We start from the raw sequence: 23,980 nt of genomic DNA, 5'->3' as shown, positions 1-23,980 counted from the left end.
ATAGTTAGCAAGTGTACTTTCTGCCACGGACACTGTATCTAACACTGCTGAGAGCCCTAATGTGATAGAACTAGATGCTGCAACTATCAGAGCTTTAACATCCTTGTAACAAGGCCTAATTTAGCAGATAGTCACGTGTAGACTTTTTTCTTTCCCAGGCAAAAGTGACACCTGACAATGACAAGAACAAAACCTACTCTGTAGAGTATATGCCAAAAGTTACTGGACCTCACAAGGTGAGTGAGCTAGAAGATGGTGGTGTGCAGGATATTCACTGTACTTAAGTTACTATTGCACTATATTTAGGCATCTCAAACTTGTATATTGGTGACACAGCTACCCAGAAACCCTGGTGTGAATCACCTATTTCCACTTGCTGTTCAAATTTCCAGTGTCTGGGGCTAATGGACTATTCCCCCCCCCCCCCCCCCAAAAAAAAAAAAGCTATGTGGGTTCATACCTTACTCCAGCTTTCTTGTGTTTGGGGGAGAATATGGTCTTGTGGCCAGTACTTATTTTTAATGTGATGTGCAAGGGAAAACAGGACCTGTTGTTCAAAAAGATAGTACATCCCTTGTATCTAAAAGGGATGTGGAGAGTATTTACTCCTGTGCCATTAGGCGTAATCTCTGCAGTTTTCTACAGCACTGTCAGCAAAGTCTGTTTTATGCTTGGGAGGAGTGCCTTGCTCTCCATGAGCTGTTAGTACCAAGCACAGACCTGTGACTCATCCCGACCTGTGGAACAAAGACCACTCCCAGGAAGATGCTGGCAAGAATGGAGCCCATCTCTCTAACTTCATTCAGTACTTCCAGCCTCCCCAAGGCTGCAGTTATCACAAGTCTGATTCCTTTCCAAGCCACATGGCTGAAAGGGCTTGTCTAATAAATTGTTCTCCAGTACCCTTTACTTCCCAAGCTCACATAGTAGAAAAATTAGCAACCTTCTAGAGTTGTAGTTCTAAAAGCCCAGTCCTGGGCTTCTGGAATATTTTACTGCATTTAATTTTATGCAGACAACTTGGGGGAGGGAGGGCAGAGTTGAGGCCAGTTACTTGCCCTCTGTCAGTTAGATCTGGTGGGGAAACAATGAAGCAAAATTGCTGGCTCGTGCTTCACACCTACCCCAAGACTGCAGAGCATTTCAGAACTAATGAAGATAAGGGTTTGGTCCTCAAACTGTCACTTCTCTAGATACACTGGAAGTGAAGTATGCAGGAGGGTGAAGAGAAGCAAAATCTCTACTGTGGCTGTCTTGAGTCCTGTTGCTATCCTCACACAGTTGCAAGGATCACTGGTTTATTATACAACGTCCTTCTAAGTGGGAGTGTCCATGGTTTAAGCAGGCTGGGACTTTCTCTATAGCATAGACTTAATAGGCAGACCTGGCACTCCATGTTTTCCGGGCATGCAGGATGAAGTGGCCTTTCCTTGGATTGTTGTCTTTAGATTTGTGTTCAGCTCAGTGGTCCAAGATGTGTACTTAATCCTCAAAACTGCTTATTAGCTAGATTTCGATGGACGTGTTGCATGGTGGAGTGCACAACTTTGCAACTCTCCACCTCCTATCTTGGAAATGTTGATGAAAACCTTGCTCACTCTTGTGTCCTTCCCCCTCCCACCTCAGTCTCACATTAAGACTTAAACTTGCATACAGACACACAAGGCTGTCAGGGCTAGTATTTCCTGTCTTTCTAAGAGGATGGTAAGTGGTTACAGAACTCCCTCACTTTGTGCCAGTTGGAGGTAAACACCTGAGGGTAAACACCTAATCTCTGGCGACAGAGGCATGTAGATTAGACTACCAGGCATAGGAAAATGAAGTGGCGATTTAATTGCACCATAATTGCAAGGTGGCCTATTGTTCTAATTCTACTCCCACAGTACTAATGTTGAAACAAAAGACAGAACTATGTAGCACTTTAAAGACTAACAAGATGGTTTATTAGGTGATGAGCTTTCGTGGGTCAGATCCACTTCCTCAGATCAATATCTAATGTTGGTGTGACTTTTTGTTTTAAGGTTACAGTTTTATTTGCTGGACAGCATATTTCAAAGAGTCCATTTGATGTAAATGTTGACAAAGCCCAAGGAGATGCTAGCAAAGTAACAGCAAAAGGACCAGGCTTGGAGGCAATTGGAAACATTGCCAATAAACCTACCTATTTCGACATTTACACAGCAGGTAAGCATGCTTAAGTGAAGACTGTAGATCCTTAGTATAGAGATTATACAATTATATACCATACAATAGCCCTTCCAAATTGACTTGTTTTAGGGTAGTACTAGCCGTTTTTTCCTTCCACTACTTGCTGAAATGGGGCATAAGACTCTTCACCTTCTCTAGGAGAAGATACCTCGGAGCATTTTGTGATCATAATACTAATCTATTCCACAGGAGTGTTTAAAGTATTGTAAATGATGCACAATTATTTCAAGTATTTAAGCACTTGAACCCAGGACTTAAATGTATCAAACTGCTTTCTGCCTGAGGCTCCTAAAGTCTTGGCTACAACTGTCTGGTCTGGAAAGTACCACAATACTCAGACAAAACATTGTTTCTAATTGGGGGTGGGGAGAGGCAGTAATCTGCTTCTTGTAAAGACTTTTTTGGACTAAAAGGCATGGGTGGGGATGGGGTGGGATGGGACACATGTTGGTTGCTTGTTCAGCAGTAGGAGAGAGTTGAATAACAGGTACTCAAATGACACTGAAGGAAAAACTCAAACTCTTGTCTAGACTAGGATCTTGGCTTAAATTTAGTTTTAACTAGCCTGAGGAAGAGCAAATCCCTCTTCACCCCCCCCCTTTACATTTTGGAATCACTTAAGTCCTGGCTAATATCAGGGAACTCCTTACTTTGTATTGGCAACTTACCCTACTTGAAAGTTTGTCCAAGATTAGAGTGCGCTATTTAAAGTGTGTGGGTGGAGCACAGGAACTTGTCTTCTACCAGCTGTCTGAAAATGTGAGGTGGCATTCCAACATGTGTATCCAGTTGGAAAACCACACTTAAATTTGTTACATCTTCCTTTGCCTGACTTGAACCTGTATGGCAGGTCATAATGACGCTCATGCAGATGTGACGAAGGGACAACTGAGTCAAAAGGTAGCGGCATTGCAACCTAGCAAATAGGGCTGCAGCTAAATGTCTGTGCAGCTGGGTTAGGTAGTGTTCTTCCCTGCCCACTGCCCTGGCTCCACAGCATATGGCTTCTGCAACTAGATGCAAGTGGACTGAATTTTGAAAGAGTGATATGAGAAGAAGCTGAATAGCTTACCTTATCTAAAGAGCTGCCTATGTAGTATCTTGAGTAACAAAATAATCGCTTGTTGTAAATGCCTTCTGGAGGCTGTTACTGATTCCCTCTAATTTGCTGTTCCATCAGTTTAAGGAGATGCCAGCCTTTACTTACTAGCAAACAAGGTCTGGCCCTTTCTGTTTTAGGACTACAAACCAGGGAGCAGAGGGAAGAAGGAAAAAGTAAACAGAACTAGGATTGAACTGTTCTGCTCAGGAGGCACCTGAGTCTGTGGTGTAAAGGTCAAACAGGTTGACTTAATAAAGTCTGCTATTAGTATACCCCCCCCCCAATCTCCCCCCTGTATATCACTTACACTGTGGTTGGGCCATAGCAAAAATTCCAAAACTGGCTTCCTCATAGACTGATCCTTTCTCTCACATGCTGTCAACCCTAAATGCTGTTTTTAATCTTGGATTTTAGAGTTGCATTTGGAAGGGTCTTGTTTCCAGGTGATCACTTACCTCTTGAGTTCAAGGCTGATGTAAACTTGTTTTCCTGTGAGTAGGTGCTGGTGTGGGTGATGTTAATGTGCAAGTGGAGGATCCTCAAGGAATGAATTTAGCGGAACTTATGATAGAAGACAAAGGGAACCAAGTCTATCATTGCACCTACAAACCTACTCAGCCAGGGCCTCATACTGTGAGAGTGACATTTGCTGGGGAGACTATTCCCAAAAGTCCTTGCATTGTTTCTGTTGGAGAAGGTATGTATTAAGATAGCACCAAAGTGTTACTGTATATATGGACTGCTTTCATCCGTATTTGGTGGATTGACTTCAGAATATACACACCCTTATTTTGTGCATGACTACCTTTTTGCTTCAAATATTAAAGCAAATAAATCAATAGGATAATCTTGCATATCCTCTTACTTCAGCATTCATGCTCTTATAAAAGTAACATGGCTGTAGATGATAGTCTCCTATTGGTGGGCTTTAACATGAAGAGGTGGTCTTAAATTCCATGTCTAACTTCTTTCTTCAGCTCTATCAACTATATTTACTTTGTCTCCGTTTTTCCTCCTTAACTGATGCTTGGCTTTCTGTTCCATCCTCACCTGCCCCTGCGTGCTCAGACCTCTGCTCACCTCTTCTGAGCTACCCTTCACTTGTGGAATCTTGGAGTTCAATGCTAATGGCTTCCTAGTTGAGCAAGCTAAGTCGGTAAGACGTGCAGGGTGATGCTTACTTGCTTCTTGGTTTTTGCTGTGTTTGAGCTTGTAGCCTGCAGCTTGTATTTGACTAAACAGCTCTTCCCCCATGCTTTGACAGAACAAAAAAAGGTGCATGCAGAATTTGAAACATTTATCAATTCTGATGGCAGCAAGATTTGTTTTGAAAAGTCAAGCTGGTGAAACTATTACTACAAATTAACAGTTTAACTGAATTGCATACGGTCACATGTATTTTCCTACTTGAACTTGGGTTTGCTGCAGTGTGCTCACCAGAGCTAGCAGATAACATGATTAGAGCTCTGATTTTGTTCATACAGTCTGGATTAGGAGACAGATTTACTAGATGACAACTAATACCACTATCTCCATGCTATTAATAAAGGAAAAACAGAATTAACTGCTTGCAAGATTATCAGCAAATGTATGCTACACTTCTACCATAAACATTGCACATGCATAAAATAATGTGGGGAACTATTATAATGAGTGATACAACATTCTAGAGACTTGGATTTGAAGACTGATAGCTGGAATTACACTTCTGTAATTTGTTTATAGTTATCCAATTTAATTTTTGTAGAAATAGTTTCCACTTAAACTTTGCCTATGACTGGGAAAAACACTTTGCTGTGGATAGCTACACTTCTGTAAACTCAAACTCAATTTGCCATCCACTCTGCTTCTGTAGCCTGTTACTCTGTGACTGAAAGTATACAATGTGGTACTGTTCAGTCTCTGCATATATCACTGCTGAACATATCTTGCATTATTTGTGTGGACTTGCACCAAAGCAGGGAGTTACCATTCCATGTCTTCCAAGGTACTTACTGTTTGAAGCTAGCTCGGATAACTGTAGATACTACCACACGTGCCCTACTCATCCAGGAATATCCCAGTAATATTACTAAGGTGCTCTCCTAAACTGAAGCTGCATGCATTTGGGCTCTAATGAAAAAATGGCTTTGAAAAAAGCCAAGTATTCTGGGAATGGTGGGCTTATGTTAACTGGCGCATATTTAATATAGTAAGTGTTTGGTATTAAATGTCTGTAGCTGTTGATGTCTACACAATGTCCTTTTTAGCCTCTAAATAGCTGATTTAAATGTATGTGACTCTGGGAAATACCTTAATGCTACAGCTCAAAAGCCTAAAGGCCATATGCAGAAGGTCTATTTCATACTGGTCCCCTTGAGGCGACAGTGTGGTATTCAAACTTTCCTGTTCAAAAGCTAAAATTCTCACCTGAGTCACTCTAAAAGGTAGCTGCGAGAGCCGTCTTTGCTAGATTGCGTCTACTTGAGAATCAAAGGTCGTACTAATGTCAAATTAATTTGCAGCGTGCAATCCAAGTGCTTGTCGTGCCAATGGTAGAGGCCTGCAACCTAAAGGAGTCCGCGTCAGAGAAACTGCAGACTTCAAGGTTGATACTAAAGCAGCAGGAAGTGGGGATATCTATGTGTCCATAAAAGGACCAAGTAAGTTATTTTTGAGGTTATCTGCAGTACTGTATTGTGAAAAAAGGCGTGAACCTCAAGTGTGGACCAGTCAAGGAACTGCATCTTTGAATGATGCCCACAATATGGGCCGCCGCCTCAATTTTTCCTCATCAAAAAAAAGATGGCTCTTCATTTTTCATATGTAAAATGAACATATGTTCATGAATATAGTTATGAAGTCAACCCCTTCAGTGGCTTCATATTATGGCTTGTTGTCACTTTGTCCTGTGAAGTGACATCCACCCTGCTTCTACTGTAGTGAGCTGGATAACTTCATTAACTATCCATGTGTGCCTTATAGCCAGAGTTTACAGTAGTGGTCTTCAGTGATACACAGGAAGCCATAGTTACTGGAGAATGTTTGTTAGACAAGAATTCTTTAATCAAAGGCCTAGTTACTGAGCCTCCAGCAACAAAACTCCAGAAGTCTGCCTGGTGTCCACCACCAACTTTCATTGTCTGAAGCCACTGGGCTGGATACCAAAACATGTTTTTACCTGTAACTTAATTGTGTGTGCACACAAGCTTGAAGTTGGTTGGATTCAAAATCAGGAAAGTGTGTATCTAATCTCTGCGGCTATGAAGTTAGAACTTCTGTGATCCTTCTCTAAGGCAGTGTACACACCTTTAGAGTGTCCTAGAGCTTAAGTTGAAGTCCTAAGTATAGCTTCAGTTATTTAACTAATATAACTGAAAAAGCTCCCTGCCTGAAAAACAAGTTTTGTCTGTCACCCACTTATAAGCTTCAGTTTCCTTTTAATTTCCTTCCTCCCCTCTCCCCTGTGGAGATTTTAATAAGCAACTATTGTATTGAACCACCCAAGAGCTTTGGGGGCACAGCTGGGTGGTCTTCTGCCTTAATTTCGGAGCTGGCCAGTGATACCTGGCTCACTTGTCATATAGCTGGTCCTAGTTTGAGGTAAATCCTCAAGAAAATAGCCAAGCATCCTGTATACCCTTAACATTTTGGAAGGTGGGAGTGTTTCAGCTTACTTTAATGAGGTAAGAAAAGAAAAGCAACAGTTTTGCCAGGGTAAACTTCTGTATTGCTTTGAAATACTTTTATCTTGCAGAACACTGGAGGTAGGTGTTCCTTAAATGTTTGTCAGAGTATGATTAATCTGCAGTGTGGCTTATGTCCACATAGGAACCTGTTAGATCTAGTAACATCAAGCATTCTGTGCCATCTGTAGCAGGCAACTCAAGCTTTTAGTTCCCTAGCCACTTTCTGGTAGAAAATTTTATTTCAAGAATCTTAGAAAACACTAGAAAATGTGAACTTGCCTGAATAATTTAAGATGTTGTCTGTTGATTAATGCTGAACTGATCTTCCCACAGAGGGCTTGGAAGAGCATGTGAAACAAAAGGACTCCGCAGATGGCGCATATGCATTTGAATACTATCCAGTTAACCCAGGGAAATACATTGTCACTATTTCATGGGGTGGACACAACATCCCTAAGAGGTGAGTTGCATCATTCAACAGATTATGAGGTAGGAACCAATGCTAGCAGGAGTCCACTGAGACAAATTTGCGTTCTAAGACACTGACAAGAACTGGTTGTTAGGTACTCTAGTTTGGATGAGACTAGACTCAAAGTAAAATACAACCTGACTCTTGTGATACACAACTTGTATTAAACTGCATAAGCAGTGGGAGACCTCTTCATTGAGGTTTTTAGTAGGATCCCAGAAAGACATAGAACCTTAGTGTGGAGGACTCCAACAAAGCTTAGCTATTTGGCTTGCTGTTTCAGTGACATGACAGACCTGGAACATTGGCTACAGGTGACATCACTCAATCTGAAAGATTGTTCCATATGCTGATGAGCTGGATACACTGTATAATATAGCTTCAAATGTGACTTAGTGACAGATGGGTGGGTACTGTTTCTGCCATTACTAATCTTGAATTTTGACTTATTTCCCCATTTAATAGCCCCTTTGAAGTTCAAGTAGGTCCTGAAGCAGGTCCTCAGAAGGTGAGAGCTTGGGGACCAGGACTTCATGAAGGGATTGTTGGTAAATCAGCTGACTTTGTTGTAGAATCCATTGGCACAGAAGTTGGCTCGCTTGGTAAGTCAGTCTGGTTGTCCTAGTTAAGACTGTCAGATGCTCTGTTAATCTGTTTGAGAATAACCATTCTGACAATTATGGTGTTTGCCTTCAAGTCACCCAGTCACTAGCTAAACATTATGCTTATGTAATGTAATGACTCTGACTCTGCTTGCATAGAGAACAACTTTCTAGTTTTTAGAATGTGGGATACTTTGGGGGCAGTCAGATTATCATCTGAGGTGGAGGCAACACCCTTGAGTAACTAATGGCTTTACTCAAAGTGCCTTTCTTTATGTATGGAGTAGGTATAGTAGAGCACAAACCAGGAAAATGGCTGGCAAGTGGGAGGCAGGCTTGAGCAAGGCTTTAAAACACACCTCACGCCCCCTTTTAAGAGAGGATGTTTTTGTTTCCATTAGGCTTTGCCATTGAAGGCCCATCTCAAGCAAAAATAGAATGTGATGATCAGAATGATGGCTCATGTGATGTGAGGTATTGGCCCAAAGAACCTGGTGAATACGCTGTTCACATTATGTGTGATGATGAGGATATAAAAGATAGTCCATACATGGCTTTCATCCAACCAGCTTCTGGAGACTTCAACGCCGATAAGGCAAGATGCAGAATTCAATAGCTTTTGATAAAGCTGTTCTACTTTAAAAATTATTTGCACAAAACTGTTTGAGTCATGTTCCATCAGGGCCGTCTTTAGGATTTATGGTGCCCTAGGCGGGATTATTAAACTGGTGCCCCTATGTCTGACTTGCTCTTCCATTCCCTACCCTCTCCCCTTCCCAGAGACCCCAGCAGCCAATCCCCTCCCTCAGCCAAATGTGCTGCCTGCAGCACAATCTATCTCTAGGACCCAGCCCTGCTGTTACATACTCCACTGCAGTGTTTCCCAATTTTATTTGGCCATGGAACTCGTTTCAGCTTTTCTGAATTTCAAGGAACCCACCAATACATTAAAATCACATTCCTTCCCCAAGACCTCACCCCTTTGAGGTCCCCTCCTCTCCATCACTTGCTGTCCCCAGCCGATATACGCTATCGCTTGGCTGAGAAAGGAGGTGCGGGCTCTGGGGTGGGAATGAGGGATTTGGGTGAGGGAAGGGGTGAGAAGTGCAAGCTCTGGGAGGGAATTTGGATGTAGGAGAAGGGGATTCTGGCTCAGGGAGGGGGATCCAGGCTGGGGGAGTGTTGGGCTCAGGTGGATGGTTGGGGTGCTGAGTAAGTCACAGGCTTGTGGATGTGAGGGTGCAGGAGTTTGGGCTGGATATGTGAGGGGCTCAGGGCAGGGAGGTTGTGAGTATGATGGGCTCAGGACACAGATTTGTGATGTGTGGATGGTGCAGGAATGTTGTGGCAGAAGACCGAGGATGTGGGGATGCAGGAGTTTGGGCATGTAAGAGGCTCAGTACGGGATTCCAATGTATGATAGGCTCAGATTTGGGGTCAGGTGGTGCAGGAGTGTTGTAATGCTGCAGTGAGATGGGGATTTGGCCCCAATTGGGGGCATGTTGACCAGGCTTCATTTTTAAATATATGTTAAACTCAAAAGGTTTTAGCATTGTCTTTATATGAGAGGGGCAGGGAACCTGTTGTGAGTCAAGGGTCACTGACCCACAGAAGTCAGTTGGGGCCACACAAGTGAGATGCCCCCCCCTCCCCCCTCCCCCCCCCCCGCCTCACTAATGCAGTCCCAAGGATGCTGGCACAGCTGGTGGGGTGCTAGAGCCAGGGACAGGGGGGTTGTGGGTGCTAGGGATGAGGACAGGGTGGTGTTGGTGACAGTGTCAGTGGGAACAGGCTACGGGGGGGAGGGGACCGCAGGGGTCTGGGCAGGGTACAGGAGCAGCTGGGACCAGTACCTTGCAATCCTGCAGCACCTCTGGGAAGTGTGGGACTGCACTCGCTCTCCCCAAACAGCTGGCATGTTTGCTGCGTGAGCAGCAGGGGCTGTTGACCCCAGCAACTCCGTGATGCCGTCCTGTGAGGGGCGGGAGGGAGGGCGAGCTGCCTGTACAGTTGGGGCTGTGCAGACCCAGGTCTCTTGACCTCCCCACACCACACAGAAAGACCCGGAACTAAGTTGCCGGGTGCTACAGCCCATGCTGTTCAGGCAGCAGTGTCGGCTCCTGTGGGGAGGGGAAGTGCTTCCCTCCCTGCTGTGGGTCATGTGGAGTCACTCCTGTCTGGCACCCTCTGGTGTGCCGACCGGGAGCAACTGTTCCTTCTGCCCCTACCTCCCCATGCCTCTGCGTCACCTGGGAGGAACGGGAAACAAGTCTGCTGCTGCTTTAAGCAGCTGGCTTGCCAGCACTTTCTCTTTCAGAGGGGGCTGGGAGAGTGCTGGCTTTTCACACTGATCCACTGCTTCCCAACTGTCCTGGCGGAGTGGTGCCCTATGCAACTGCCTATTCTGCCTATGCCTAAGGATGGCCCTGCTTTCAATCTGTAGCCATAGATTGGCTGGAGACCCCAATTCCAGTCCTTTCCTTAAGATCCTCTAAACAAGGCCCCAGAGCAGCTGCCAAGCAATTCCTCTGCTTGGGTAGAGCTGTGACTGGGAGCCATGAGCCATTTAAATAGGATCTTGTTTCCTGAGCCACGGCCTGAAAATTCAGTGGCATGGGCAACAGGATATAAATACGAAGTGGGCAGATGCAGTTTGTGGACTGGATCAAAACGTTATGCAGGCTGGATATGGCCCCTGGGTTGCATCTTACTCAGCCTTGGACTTTTAGAAATATGGCCCTTTTTAATTTTTTAATTTTATTTATTTATTTTTGCTTCCTTTTGCTGGAGAATCAGGTATAAAGCTTGTGCACTTTATCGCTACTTTCAGGTAAAGGCTTATGGTCCAGGACTGGAGAGAACTGGCTGCATTGTAAACAACCCTGCTGAGTTTACTGTTGAGACCAAAGAAGCAGGGAAAGCACCTCTGAAGATCTATGCACAGGTAAAAGCCCACATTAGCTACCTGGAACTCCTATGTCAATGTCAAGAGCTCTTCTTTGAAACAGGTGGCTAACAGTCTGGCTAATTAGTTAGCTACTCTTCTGATAAGCTTATCCATGTAGATTGAGCGACTTTTCAAAGTTTGTCTGCAGTGGTGTGACTTGATTTGCATCTTTGTCTTTAATTGTTTCTGCATGGTAAGATCATAACCTAAAAGCAGTTTAGGATTATGCACACGTAACTTCAATGTAGGTTTAAGGCCATTTTATTATGGCCTGTGACCAGTCCCTGGAATGAGCCCATTAAGACTTCTTGAAGTGGTCTTTTGTCTTGTGTCATGCAAGCAAGGTACTAACAAACTTCAACAGGACCTTATTTACCAAAAGTGGAACCTTTTTTACAAAGCTGCTGCATCCCTCAGTAGCTCTCAGCCCCTGCCAATCTTCTCCCCACTCCTTCCTGTTTCCTGTGCTTCCAGATTCCCAACAGCCAATGCTCCCAGTTCTAATAATTACAAGCAGCATCTAAGACACCACACTCTAATATTATACATTAGACTTCTACAATTTGAGATGTGGGGCAAGGAGAGATGAGCAGTTTACATTTTTAGTAAAACCATTATTGTCGAAACATCTTAATTTGAAGTAGCTTTGCTGTTACTCTTGATCACATCAGTTTCTTGTATGTAGTACATCTAATTCTCAGACACTTACTTTCAGGATGCAGAAGGAAGCCCTATTGACATCCAAGTGAAGAACAAGCCTGATGGAATCTGTGCCTGCTCTTATATGCCAGTTAAACCAATCAAACATACTATTGCTGTTGTCTGGGGAGGAGTTAATGTACCTAGTAGTCCATATAGGGTAAGTATAAAAACCCACAGGTATACTTGGCTGGGACTAGTGCTACATGTTCTAAAACAAGCCAACATGAAGTTAGTTTGTGGTGGTGTTGCCCATGCTAGTGAGAGAAGTCAAGAATTACTCATAAGTAAACACTTGCTGCATCAATCTGACTGAAAGTGGCCTGTCCCATTCTGCAGGCTAGAATGTCAAAAGGCTCAACTACCAAGAAGCAAACGAAGAAGTCAGGAACTTTTTTCCTATTTACTAACTAAACAAGAACACCTGTAAACAAATCGGGGCACATGTGAGATGCTAAACTTAACATAATCTGACCAAAATATAAGGTAACTTTGAACACTTCTGACCCAATCTAGGTCCTTATAGGACAAGGCAGTCATCCGCATAAAGTGAAAGTTGTTGGACCTGGTGTGGAGAGAGCTGGTCTGAAAGCTAATGAGCCTACTCACTTCACAGTTGACTGCACAGAAGCTGGAGAAGGTAAAAGCAGATTGTGTAATGTTGCTATCTTGTATCAAAACTCATTCTGTTCACTTCCTGTTTGAACAGGAATCTGATACCCCAGTGCAACAGAACCTCTTGATTCAAGTTCTTTGCTTAAGGGAAATCTGAAGCTAAATTCCTGTTACACTGCTTACCTGGAGAGAGTTATATACATGACAATCAATCCTATCTGTACAAGGATTTAAAATAAAGATGTGACTTAGTTGCTCAAGTAGCTATAGAACTGGGTGCTAAATAGATTCCTGACTCTCTTGTGGCACATGGCTGTGTTTCCTTCTAGGTGATGTCAGCGTTGGAATTAAATGTGATGCTCATGTTATAAGCGAGGAGGAGGAAGACATCGCTTTTGACATCATACACAATGCTAACGATACGTTTACGGTGAAATACGTGCCACCCGCTGCTGGACGTTACACTATAAAAGTCCTTTTTGCAGGGGAGGTTTGTATCACATTGATTAGAAATGTTAGTTAAGCAGAAAGCTTTGAATAGTAATTTTATATTGAGAATCAATGTGCATTACTCAGAAGCGTCATTGATAAGCTTTTGTAAAAATTCTATTAGTTTTGGCAAAACACCAAGAAGCTTTTATAACCTTAATGTCTTTGGTATTACAATGGAGAGTTAAATAGCATTTCCTGCATAGATACTTGAAAGCTGGTTCTCTGTCCAAGCCACAAAATGTAAAGTTGCCAAAATTGAAATGTAGGAGGCCCCTTTTATGTGACCATGCCTTAGTAGTTGCAGTGGAATTCAGAGGGAAGACAAAAAATACAAACAGAAGATTGCTAGCCATTCCTTAGCAAAGATGAAGTAGTCATATGGGATGCGTTACTATGAATTTATTTGGGAGGCTAAAACTTTCAGGAGAGCCGTGTTTATCTAAGACAATGCCTTATTACAAACATACAGTAGCCCTTTCACTGGAAGGCAGATGTTTTATCTGTAGAGCTTGGGCTAGCAGCTTATAATGGCTGTAACTGTCTTATTAAAGTAGCATGTTTTATGTTCAAGGAAATTCCAGCTAGCCCTTTCAGAGTTAAAGTGGACCCATCCCATGATGCCACTAAGGTGAAAGCTGAAGGACCCGGACTAAACAAAACTGGTGAGATTCCTTATGTTTATGCCAATTGATATATTTGCCTACATAATGAGTTTATACTAAGAATTATGTCAAACTTTCCCACTAGAAGTTTGGACTGGGATTACTTTATGCCAAGCATCATGATTAAAAATATATATAGTACCTCTGCATTCTCTTTGAACTTGCTTGACCAAGCTAAAATTGCTACTTTCATATTATGGACCTTGAACATAGTGCATAGATAGCTCATGGTTGCTTGTTGTGCTCACTCTCAAAGTTCACTTTCCTTTCTGTTAAGGTGTGGAAAATGGAAAACCAACACACTTCACGGTCTTCACTAAGGGTGCTGGGAAAGCCCCACTGGATGTGCAATTCAGTGGACTTGTTCCAGGAAATGCTGTGAAAGACTTGGACATTATTGACAACTATGATTATTCCCACACTGTTAAATACACTCCAGTACAGCAGGTAGGTCTAATTTTTCTGAGGAAATGGGAATGTTATCCTCGATGAAATATGTATGTACAGGAGATCCTTGTTGGTCATGGAATCACTATTTGCTATTCTATTTGTTTGCATATCTCCTATGGCCGGGTAGGAGGCAGGGGCTGGGAGCCACAGAGTTCCATGGCTACTAGAAGCTGTGGCTCCCAGTATTAGTGAATTTTGCCCTTTACCATGTATGCAGGAATGGAAAGGATCAAAGGAAAAAAGTGGCAACGGAATGGAGTTGCTATACATTCTATAGAAAGGGGACATAAGTGACTAGAGTCCAACTGTACTGGAGGGGAAGACAATCGTTAGCCTAAATAAAGCTGTAGATGTACTCGGGACAAGCCATTCTAAACACAACTAAAACAAGGATACAAGGACAATGACAGGAGAATAGGAATGCTGGCAGAAGCCCCAAAAGGGTCTGTTGTATGGGGGAGAGGTGCACCAGCAGGACAAACAATCTTTCACCATATCTGCCCCCTCTTAGCATATTGCTCACCCTGATGGTGGGGCTTTCTCCTCCCCTATTTCAGTCCCCAGACTAAGTTAAACTAAAATGAGCTAATATGAATCGAGTTGGTCCAGACTTCCAAATCCTTCCCAGATTTTTGCAAGCTGCAGTTGTTCTGTGGCTAGGCTGCAAGTAGTGAACTGAATTGTCCTCAGTCATATGAACAGAACCCTGCATGGATACAATATTTGTATCTGCAAACATGGCCTGTAGATTTCTGGAGACTTGCAGGGCTCCAATAATAAACCTCTCCTGTTTCATGATGTAATGTACTTCCAGGGTAACTCTTCAGCTAGCTTGTTTATATAACTTGCACAAGTCCTAAATGCAACCCATATTATAGAACAGTATTTTCAGTGGAGATCATATTTCCCTCTTTTGTCTGCAGTTTGCTGTGACTTTCTCAATGTGCATTATATCCCAGAATTTTAGAACTATTGTAGTGGCAGAGTAACAGGCACTTAAGACGCATAATGTTGCGAGTCATCTTAATATGAGTTGGGTACCATGCTGTGTAGACTAGCAGGACAAGAACAGTAAAGAAAGACATAAAAGCAAGTGATAACTTTTTTTTCTTGGATGACTGTTTGCTTACATTGAGATGAATATTTCTTGATAGTACTAAATTTCTTAAATGTCAATTAAGTTGAAACAATCTGGCAGACTTCAATGTTCACTTAAATGAGTCAAACTAGTGTTGGTCTTATCTAACATACAATTGTGCACTTGAGACACAGCCAAAGAACATCAGTAGCTGCAACTAATATATTTGGGGAGGAATGGCTATTTGGTATACCCAAGGGACTGGATTTTAGTTCTGGCTCACGTTTTCCGGAATGTGTGTTAAACATTAAGGAACACCGCTCTAATAGCCGTGTTTGAAAGAACATATACAGTTAAGCATACCTCTGAGGTTCCCAATCGGGCTTTGCAGTTGTAGTAGCAGAAAAAACCAACCAAGAGTTCTGCCTGCATCCAAATAGTAAACACAGATTCCTGAGTTCATCAGAAGACTGGGTATCACCACCTCTGCTTTCTTAACGGAGTCTGCGGACTTGGTACACTGTATGCAAGGGAAGTGTCTTCAGGAGTTGGGCAGTAACAGCAACTAATGTTCCTGGCAACCAGTGTTAGAATGAGGCAATTATTTACCCAGTAAAGGAGTTCAGATTTTAGTGACTATAAGCAGAACTGATCAGTTTTCAAACCTTTCCCAGGTGCATAAAACAGGGAGGGTGGCTGTTAATGGTAGTGGGATGCCTAAACGTTGTTGTAGGCTATCACACATGACCTGAAAGCTTCCAGCTAAACAAAGGAAGCTGAATAATTTCAGTATGGGTAAAGGAGATGGCACTGTGCCTGCTTTAGCAGACATTTAAAAAAATGCAGTGGGAGGCATAACTCTTGAGAAATAATACCCTGTTTGACCAGCATAGCATATAGCCTGTGAAAAACAGGAACATAGCAAAGATTAAGAGGGAATGGAAGGACAGCCCATGAGCTTCCATGTGAGGAAGAGTAAACAAATGCTGATCACAATTTCTCCTGCCATCTGTAAATACAGCAATAGCTAATGCCACTTTTAAAACAAGACTCAGCCCTGTAAAAGTGCAACTTCATCCTCAGTTATTCATTCAAAGGATTAAGCAAATAGCTTTCTCCATACCCAATTGAAACTCTAGTATTTAGAGTCTTTGACGTGGGCAAAGAATCCATTTCCATGCTATCCTACTGCTGCTGTGGTTTCTAAAACTCTGTAGTGAGAGAGAAGCAAGCCAGAAATGTTGGTGTTAGACATCTTGTATCCATTCTTCAGCATTATATTGCCTGGAAACTACCAGGCAGTCTCTAAACATTTAGCTCTTGGCACGCAAATAAGCTGCTGTAGAAAAGCTAGGGGAAATTATAGATGTGTACCCAGTGGTGATCGTGAGGGAGATTGACTGTGGGTGAGGGCAGCTGTGAAGGATCTGCTCAACTAAAGCCAAACAGTATGTATGGGAGCAGGGGAGGAGACTGCCAACCTGGCAGAAAAGGAAAAGAGCGCTGTAGTGATTGGTCACTTGCATTTTTTTTATTCAGAGTCTATTTTGGTATGTGGGCAGTAGCTTATCTCCATGCAAAGCTCACTGTAATGTGTAAACTACATAAACTCATCAGGGATGGAAGGTTTACTAGGCAGTTAAATTCCTATTGGATAGCATGAACAGAAATCTTAGAAAAATACTTTTAACAAATGGATACAGTTGAGTAACTTTCAACTGAATAGCATACAAGCAGTTAGCTATAGACGCACAAGGTGAAATCAGGAAGACTGTTCACTGCCTTATATGAAACATTCATGGATATTTCACTTGGGAGCTAAACCAGCCAAGAATGAAAAGTAAGCAAACAGTGGGTATAGCTGAAATATGGACTGTGGTAGGAGAGCATAAAAGGAGCACACATCTTGCTCTGAATCTAGCCATGACTCGGGCATTCCAGCCAAAGCACACAGAAGCATTAATCTGTTTCTGATTTATACCTCTAACTTTGGTATTTCAGATGCTATAAAAATATAACCCCTTTGTGGGTCTGGACTTGGCATGCAATCCCTAACGTGGAATAGGATACCTGGCCTTCCTTTGGGTCATTCATTCAGCTGTCATATCTGAGTTCTGGGAGGGTTGGAATCCACCTGGGGCCTGAATTTCTTTCAGGCAATCAAAACAGTACTTGAAAGTTGGCAGGAGAGGAAGTCTTCTCCCTCTGTCAAACGAAAAGGGTTCAGACCTCAAAGGCTGGAGTGAGAAGTCTGGGCAGGGAGCTCTCACAAGCGTTGGAGCCTTGTCATGGTCTGCCATTGCATGTTGAATAGTACGTATTGTCTGAACAGCAAAGCACATTCATGAAATGGCTGAAGACCTAAACTGCAAAATTAATTTCTTTTCAGGGCCCAATGAATGTTTCTGTGACCTATGGTGGTGATCCTGTCCCCAAAAGCCCTTTCACTGTAGGGGTTGCTGCTCCTTTGGATCTAAGCAAAATTAAAGTAAATGGACTTGAAAATAGTAAGTACACTTGCAAATCAGCTACGCAGTGCATGGTCTAGTCCAAAAGATGATTGTTTTAGATCTTACCACTAAGTAGCTTGGCTAGCATGTTGGTTAAGAAAACAAATACAAGAAATCCTGTTCTTACAACAATGTGGTATTTTAGCCCAATTAAGTGTAGTCTTGTAACAAAAGCACTACTTGAATATAAGGCGTTAGCCTTAAATGGTTTTCATACTGTGTAGCCTCTGAACTTAGTGTTGGCTACCAACAGGATGGAGTAGGGGTAGTTTGGAAACTCTACCAAGAATGATAAACTTTAAAAGGAGTTTCTTAATTAAAATCCTGTTCAAAGTCTCTGCTCTATTCAGGCTTAGTTACATTATATAGTTTATATCTGAACTTCAGGCTTTTCATCTTGTAGTAGATGCCCCACAACATCTTTCTCAAAAGGTTTGGTGACATTTTCTTATCAGGAGGTAACACTTCTTAGAATTTGTACTGAAAATCTTTAAGGCTATATTGCACCATGAATACCTGAAAATGGATAAGTCTGCCGCTTCATTGTATTTGTCAATGCACACTAATCCAGTGAGAACAAGACCCAGTTAATTACTGAATCAATTTTACTCGGCTTTAAACCTGAGCTGGGTGCCCAACAGGTTTCCAAAAGCAAGGATTAACTAAGTTTTTGTACCTCTAAACCTCTACATTCCACTTCAATCCCAGGGATTAGTCCTCTGTATAGTTATGACAATAACGCTTCCCTCTATAGTCTGTTTATAATCTTGTTTTAATGGCAGCACAATAGGAAAGCAGCTGGCTTTATGCTCATTTAGGCATGACCTTTGAGATTGCTCTCAGCACTGTGGGCACTTTTTATTCATTGACTACTAGACACTTCATTAAACCAATGAGTGGGCAGTGTCTGACTGAAACTCAACAACATGGGGACCAGACTTTTTCAAAGGTAGATAGGCACTTAAGTAGGTGCTCAGTGGGAAAGGCGCTCTAATTCCCATTGAAGTAAGTGAGAGACTGAACTCAAAAACAGCTTTAAAACTCTGGCTCTGGAGATAAAAACCATCTGCTTAGGATAACGTGAACAGTAATGTCCAGCCTACAGTTGTTCCATGCAAGTTTTAAACTTCTAAGTGTACCTTGTTGCAGAGATGCTAGTGGGTTGGGAGGGTTTAGAAAACCATTCATACTATAAGGACCTAGATGAAAGATCTCAAGACCCCTTTCTGTTGGCTCAAAATGCCTTACTTAGACACACATGTACAGTAAACTAGCTCTTGAAGGATCTCTATGAAGTTTCTTGCTGGAAACTGGCTTCTAGTGACAGATGCTGGCACTCCTCCATTCCCCTTCTGAACTGCTGGTTTCTTAACAACGAACCACTTCAGTGACATATTAGAACTGTGCAATTTAAGCCCTTTCAATAATCTAACATATTTGCTCTAGTTTGTTGATAAATGTGGCTTGCACAACAATCGCTTCTGCTACCTGTAAATTTGGCAGGAAGAGGGGAAACAGAAGGCAGAAACATAGTACTAAACTCCTGAGTAAGTGCTGCAGATTTTGGGAGTGTTGAGACTCAAGTCTAAAGTCTGGCTTTCACCTTCCTCCCCCCCCCCCCCCCCCCAATCCCCCTTCTGTTCTGTAATGTGATTTGTCCTTTTCATGTGTGTTCATTTTTTTTAAAAATTGTATCCTTTGGTATATATGGTTGTGACTATTTTCTTCCTTTATTTGATCTGAGGAAGTGGGTCTGGCCCACGAAAGCTCATCATCTAATAAACCATCTTGTTAGTCTTTAAAGTGCTACATAGTCCTGTATTTTGTTTCAAGTCTAAAGGTTATCTTGTTTGCCATTGATCCTTTAGTTTCCCATTAACCTATTGTTTCTGCTGCTGCTTGTCATGACAAGCTGCTTTTGCTGCAGGAATATTATCAGTTGAGAGAATGTTTTACAAAAATTTTCAATGTTCTGTTCATAAGACATTTCTTAGTATGTCAAGCAACAGGCTTAAAGAAATCTAACTGTGGTTAACCCTGAAATGCTAATATTGTCTTTCTCTTCAAGGAGCGGAAGTAGGGAAGGATCAGGAATTCATGATTGACACAAAAGGAGCTGGTGGACAGGGAAAACTGGATGTTAGTGTTTCCAGCCCTACAAGGAAAGCTGTACCATGTGTGGTGGAGCCAGCTCTTGGCAAAGAGTGCAGTACTGCAAAGTATATCCCAAGAGAAGAAGGACTTTATATTGTTGATGTAAGTTACGATGGCAATCCCATTCCAGGAAGTCCTTATACTGTGGAAGCCACTCTACCTCCAGATCCTACCAAGGTAAATACATAGGAAAGGCTTCAGTTGTTGCCAATATAGCATGATTCAGATTCCTATATCTCATAAGAGCATAAAATTTCACATTTTGCTTGATGTCACAATAATGGAACAAATACATTAAGTAGCTCTTAATTAAATGTGAGGATTAAGTTTGCTTCATAAAATCATAACTAATGACTTCATGTTCAGTATTGAGCTTTTTAAAGCCACAGTTTGAAAAATGAACTCTTAAGTATTAAGTAATACGAAACGAAGTATTGCTCCCAATTAACGTAATGAGACTCACTTGAGACTTCACCCTCAAAGAATGTATGCTGTAATACACTTGGCTAATAACTCAGTATAAACACCTCTTAATGTTGCTACCTTTTTGTTTAATGGGTATACAAAAACAGCCAAGCTTAAGTCTATAAGCATGGAAACTTTAGCAGATTTCATATTGTTTCTAGTGCAACTTGACATGAGAATTTTCTTCCATCAAAGGAAAGAAGCCTATTGCTTGTAATGTGTCTACGTAATTTGAGCGTTCAGCAGACTTTAACATGACTTGCCAAGTGAATTAGTCTGGAGTTCTTTATGGAACTGCTTTATTTTGACCAGGCAACTGCCAGGACCGAATGTGTAAATGTTATGGCATCTAACTGAATTTTTTTTATCCTAGGTAAAAGCCCATGGTCCAGGCCTTCAAGGGGGTCTTGTTGGAAGACCAGCACAATTTATGATAGATACCAAAGGAGCAGGAACTGGAGGCTTAGGTTTGACAGTAGAGGGCCCATGTGAAGCTAAAATTGAATGCTCAGACAATGGTGATGGCACATGCTCCGTCTCTTATCTGCCTACTAAACCTGGAGAATACTTCGTAAATATTCTGTTTGAAGAGGTTCACATTCCTGGGTCTCCATTTAAAGCAGACATTGAAATGCCATTTGATGTTTCTAAAGTGATTGCCACAGGCCCTGGTCTTGAACATGGTAAAGTGGGTGAAGCAGGACTGCTTAATGTTGACTGTTCAGAAGCTGGACCTGGGGAACTGGATGTAGAAGCTGTTTCAGATTCTGGCTCTAAGGCTGAAGTCAGCGTTCACAATAACAAAGATGGAACGTACGCTGTTACATATATGCCTCTCTCTGCTGGAATGTATACGCTTCTGTTGAAATATGGAGGAGAGCAAGTGCCGAAATTTCCTGCCCGTGTCAAAGTAGATCCAGCTGTGGACACAAGCAAAATTAAAGTGTTTGGACCAGGAATTGAAGGAAAAGGTAAGATGTATGCTTAAGTTTTTGCCTGACATTTCATGGAATATTCTAAGGAATGGATAGACTGTAAGGGATATACCTAAATGCAGTATTACAACTAGTGATTTTTTTTTTTGCAAGAGACTATACTTCACCTTCACCAATCTTTGACACTTGTCATAAATGTCCAAGAGTAATCTACAAAAAATCCTTGACTATAAAGTATTTAATGACTTTTTTCCTCAAATCCTATTCTGCAGATGTCTTTCGTGAAGCTACAACAGATTTCACTGTAAATGCCCAACCTCTAACAAAGACTGGAGGAGACCACATCCAAGCTCAAATCACAAATCCCTCTGGCGCTTCCACAGACTGCCTCATCAAAGACAATGCTGATGGAACCTACGCAGTAGAGTTTACACCATTTGAAAAAGGTAACCTGTTGTTGGACCATTGTGTGGGAATGGGGAAGATAAAGTTTAAAAAAAAAACAACAAAAAACCTTGAACAGGCTTGTCATACTAGTGCTAATAATTTGCTGCTACTAAAATAGCTCTCCAGCGGAAGAGATTATTTCTGTAGGAGGTGACCCTATCAGTACGTATAGTGTATCCTTAGCAGAACATGCTATTTTAAAGAACCTGGAATTGAAGTGTAATTTTGAGATGTCAAACACCGTTTCTGAGTAGAAGAGGAGCACTGCCTATTGCAGTCAGTCTTGAGTATCTTGAATGAACGACCCCTTGAAAGTGGTGGCTAATCATTTAACTTGATGACAATGGGTTTTCACTTCAACAGGTCCACACACAATTGAAGTGACTTATGATGGTGTACCTGTTCCAAACAGTCCTTTCAAAGTGGATGTCACTGAAGGCTGCCACCCATCACGTGTAAAAGCCCAAGGAGCTGGACTCAAAGAAGCATTCACTGATAAACCAAATGCGTTTACTGTTGTCACCAGGTAACTAAGTCACACTATCAGTGGAAGATGTGGTAGCAAGTAATTAAGGATAACTTGACACAGGACACTAAATCTATTAATACTACCAAGGTTGAACTTCAGTAGTAGACCTAATGTGACTTGAGGCCGGTTTGTTACTGCCTTATGAATTCAGTGTGCCTCTTGGTAACATTACTCCAGAAGTAGATGTCTCAAACCTGTTTTTGTGGTCTTGTGTCCTTTTTACAACTAAATTCACACCTGGTCCATACCTGGCCTTTCAAAGCACTTCCACAAACCTAGTCCCTGAACTGTTTGATTCACAACAGAACTGTAGCCTCCTCTAGGGTAAAATGTAATAAGGCTACACTCTGTGTAGTAATGCTAGCATGGACAAACTCTGACATGCAAGTAGGAAATCATATTTTGTGAATAAATGCAGCAAACCTGAAAGCATACTAATGTATTGCTCTTCTTCCTCTTCCTCCTCCCCTCCCCCCCTGCAGAGGGGCAGGAATTGGTGGACTTGGCATAACTGTTGAAGGACCTTCTGAATCAAAGATAAGCTGTAAAGATAACAAAGATGGCAGCTGTAGTGCTGAATATATTCCTTATGCTCCAGGAGATTATGATGTCAACATCACATATGGGGGAGAACACATACCTGGTAAGAATTCTTCCATTGGATACTGTAAAACTAAGGTGTTGAAAATAAGATTGCGGATCCAAATTTTGCATCCAAGTAGCATATCTTCAGATACTAATGTGAATTGTAGCTAAACAGTGGCTGAGGTGACTGATTACAAATCTTTAAAGAAGGATGGCAGATTGTCAGTTGAAGGCAGCTGAGGAACTATCTTACAGTTCTCTTCTTGTACATGCACACTGATACTGCTTGATTTAATGTTTGGGAGCACTGGGCAGGCTTTTGAAGTTGCTCCTGGGATTTAAAAAAAATAAACTTAGCTTTAACATCAACTTGCAAAAACATCTGCAAAATAACCGAGGCCAGACAACTTAGTTTTAACTGCTATTGAAAGCTAGTATGGAGCTATGGATAGGTGCCCAGTACAAATGAATAAAATGTAAAGCCCTTTCTGTACTCTTTTTGTGTACTTCCAAGAATTTAAAAGAATGGTTCAGACTTTCCTGACTAATGTAATAGACATAGCAATCCATCTTGATGTGCCGTCTGTTCTTGCATCATGAGGTGGTATTAGTTTATATAAATCTAGTGTAATGGAATATTGAGACATAGAAAGCAAGTCCTCTCACTAAACTACTTTTAAGTGCCATCTGCAAATTGAGCAAACAATGTGCAATTTAATAGGGCCAGACTAAAAGCCCTTCCAGGGTGTGGATGTTAAGACCCTGTATTGCGGCAGATTGATTAAATAGTCCAGTCTTTTATGCACTGCAAAAAGCATTTTAGTGCTACCATTTCCATGAAAATAACTAGGTGACTTCTTTCTCAAAGGTGCACTGGATCTCAAAGCCGATATTGTGGTAGCACATGAACAGTGTTCCAAGTGTTTGGCAGCAGCTAACTTACACTTAGTCCTTGGTAGAATGCAAAGCCACCTTAGCTAAGTGGCTGTTTAATTTCTACTGAAACAGTTCTGAGCACTTAACTTTCTCCCGTGTATAGAACAACCTATGCTCCTTTTTTCCTAGAACTCATGGAACTGCCTACCCCTACCAATCCCATTTATCAATGTACTGTAACTTGGTAAATTGCCAAGGAACTGGAGGCTTGTGTGCTCCTTCATTTCAGCTTCTGGCTTGTTCTCTGCCTGTATGATGTTCCTTCCTAAATATGACAAGCAAATGGTTTGCAGCTAAACATCCAGTTTACAGGAGCAGGGTGCTGGCAGGTCAATTTCAACAGTGAGACTTGTGTTTAGCTGTACTCTGGGTCCAGCCAATTATGGCATGTAGCCCAGATATTTACAGTTGCTGGTCTGCAGGCTCT

At 42.0% G+C, this 23,980-nt stretch overlaps 1 protein-coding gene across 8 annotated transcripts in view; it reads left to right on the top strand.

Annotated features, from left to right (window-relative positions):
* FLNB (filamin B) overlaps positions 1–23,980 on the top strand; it is a 153,902-nt gene that overhangs the window by 91,601 nt on the left and 38,321 nt on the right. For all 8 annotated transcript variants that reach the window (XM_075938852.1, XM_075938858.1, XM_075938857.1 and 5 more), the window contains 19 exons: positions 159–236; positions 2,022–2,184; positions 3,810–4,007; positions 5,815–5,952; positions 7,312–7,438; positions 7,913–8,049; positions 8,451–8,644; positions 10,880–10,993; positions 11,712–11,855; positions 12,212–12,335; positions 12,640–12,800; positions 13,374–13,464; positions 13,742–13,911; positions 17,382–17,499; positions 19,571–19,833; positions 20,495–21,092; positions 21,329–21,502; positions 21,867–22,029; positions 22,515–22,675. In XM_075938852.1, coding sequence (XP_075794967.1) covers positions 159–236; positions 2,022–2,184; positions 3,810–4,007; positions 5,815–5,952; positions 7,312–7,438; positions 7,913–8,049; positions 8,451–8,644; positions 10,880–10,993; positions 11,712–11,855; positions 12,212–12,335; positions 12,640–12,800; positions 13,374–13,464; positions 13,742–13,911; positions 17,382–17,499; positions 19,571–19,833; positions 20,495–21,092; positions 21,329–21,502; positions 21,867–22,029; positions 22,515–22,675 — 3,316 coding nt within the window. The remainder of the gene's footprint in view (positions 1–158; positions 237–2,021; positions 2,185–3,809; positions 4,008–5,814; positions 5,953–7,311; positions 7,439–7,912; positions 8,050–8,450; positions 8,645–10,879; positions 10,994–11,711; positions 11,856–12,211; positions 12,336–12,639; positions 12,801–13,373; positions 13,465–13,741; positions 13,912–17,381; positions 17,500–19,570; positions 19,834–20,494; positions 21,093–21,328; positions 21,503–21,866; positions 22,030–22,514; positions 22,676–23,980) is intronic.

The sequence above is a fragment of the Pelodiscus sinensis genome, chromosome 11, assembly GCF_049634645.1.
Source record: "Pelodiscus sinensis isolate JC-2024 chromosome 11, ASM4963464v1, whole genome shotgun sequence".
Taxonomy (NCBI): Eukaryota; Metazoa; Chordata; order Testudines; family Trionychidae; genus Pelodiscus; species Pelodiscus sinensis.
The sequence above is the reverse complement of the archived record's forward strand: the minus strand, read 5'-3'. Positions and strand labels throughout refer to the sequence as shown.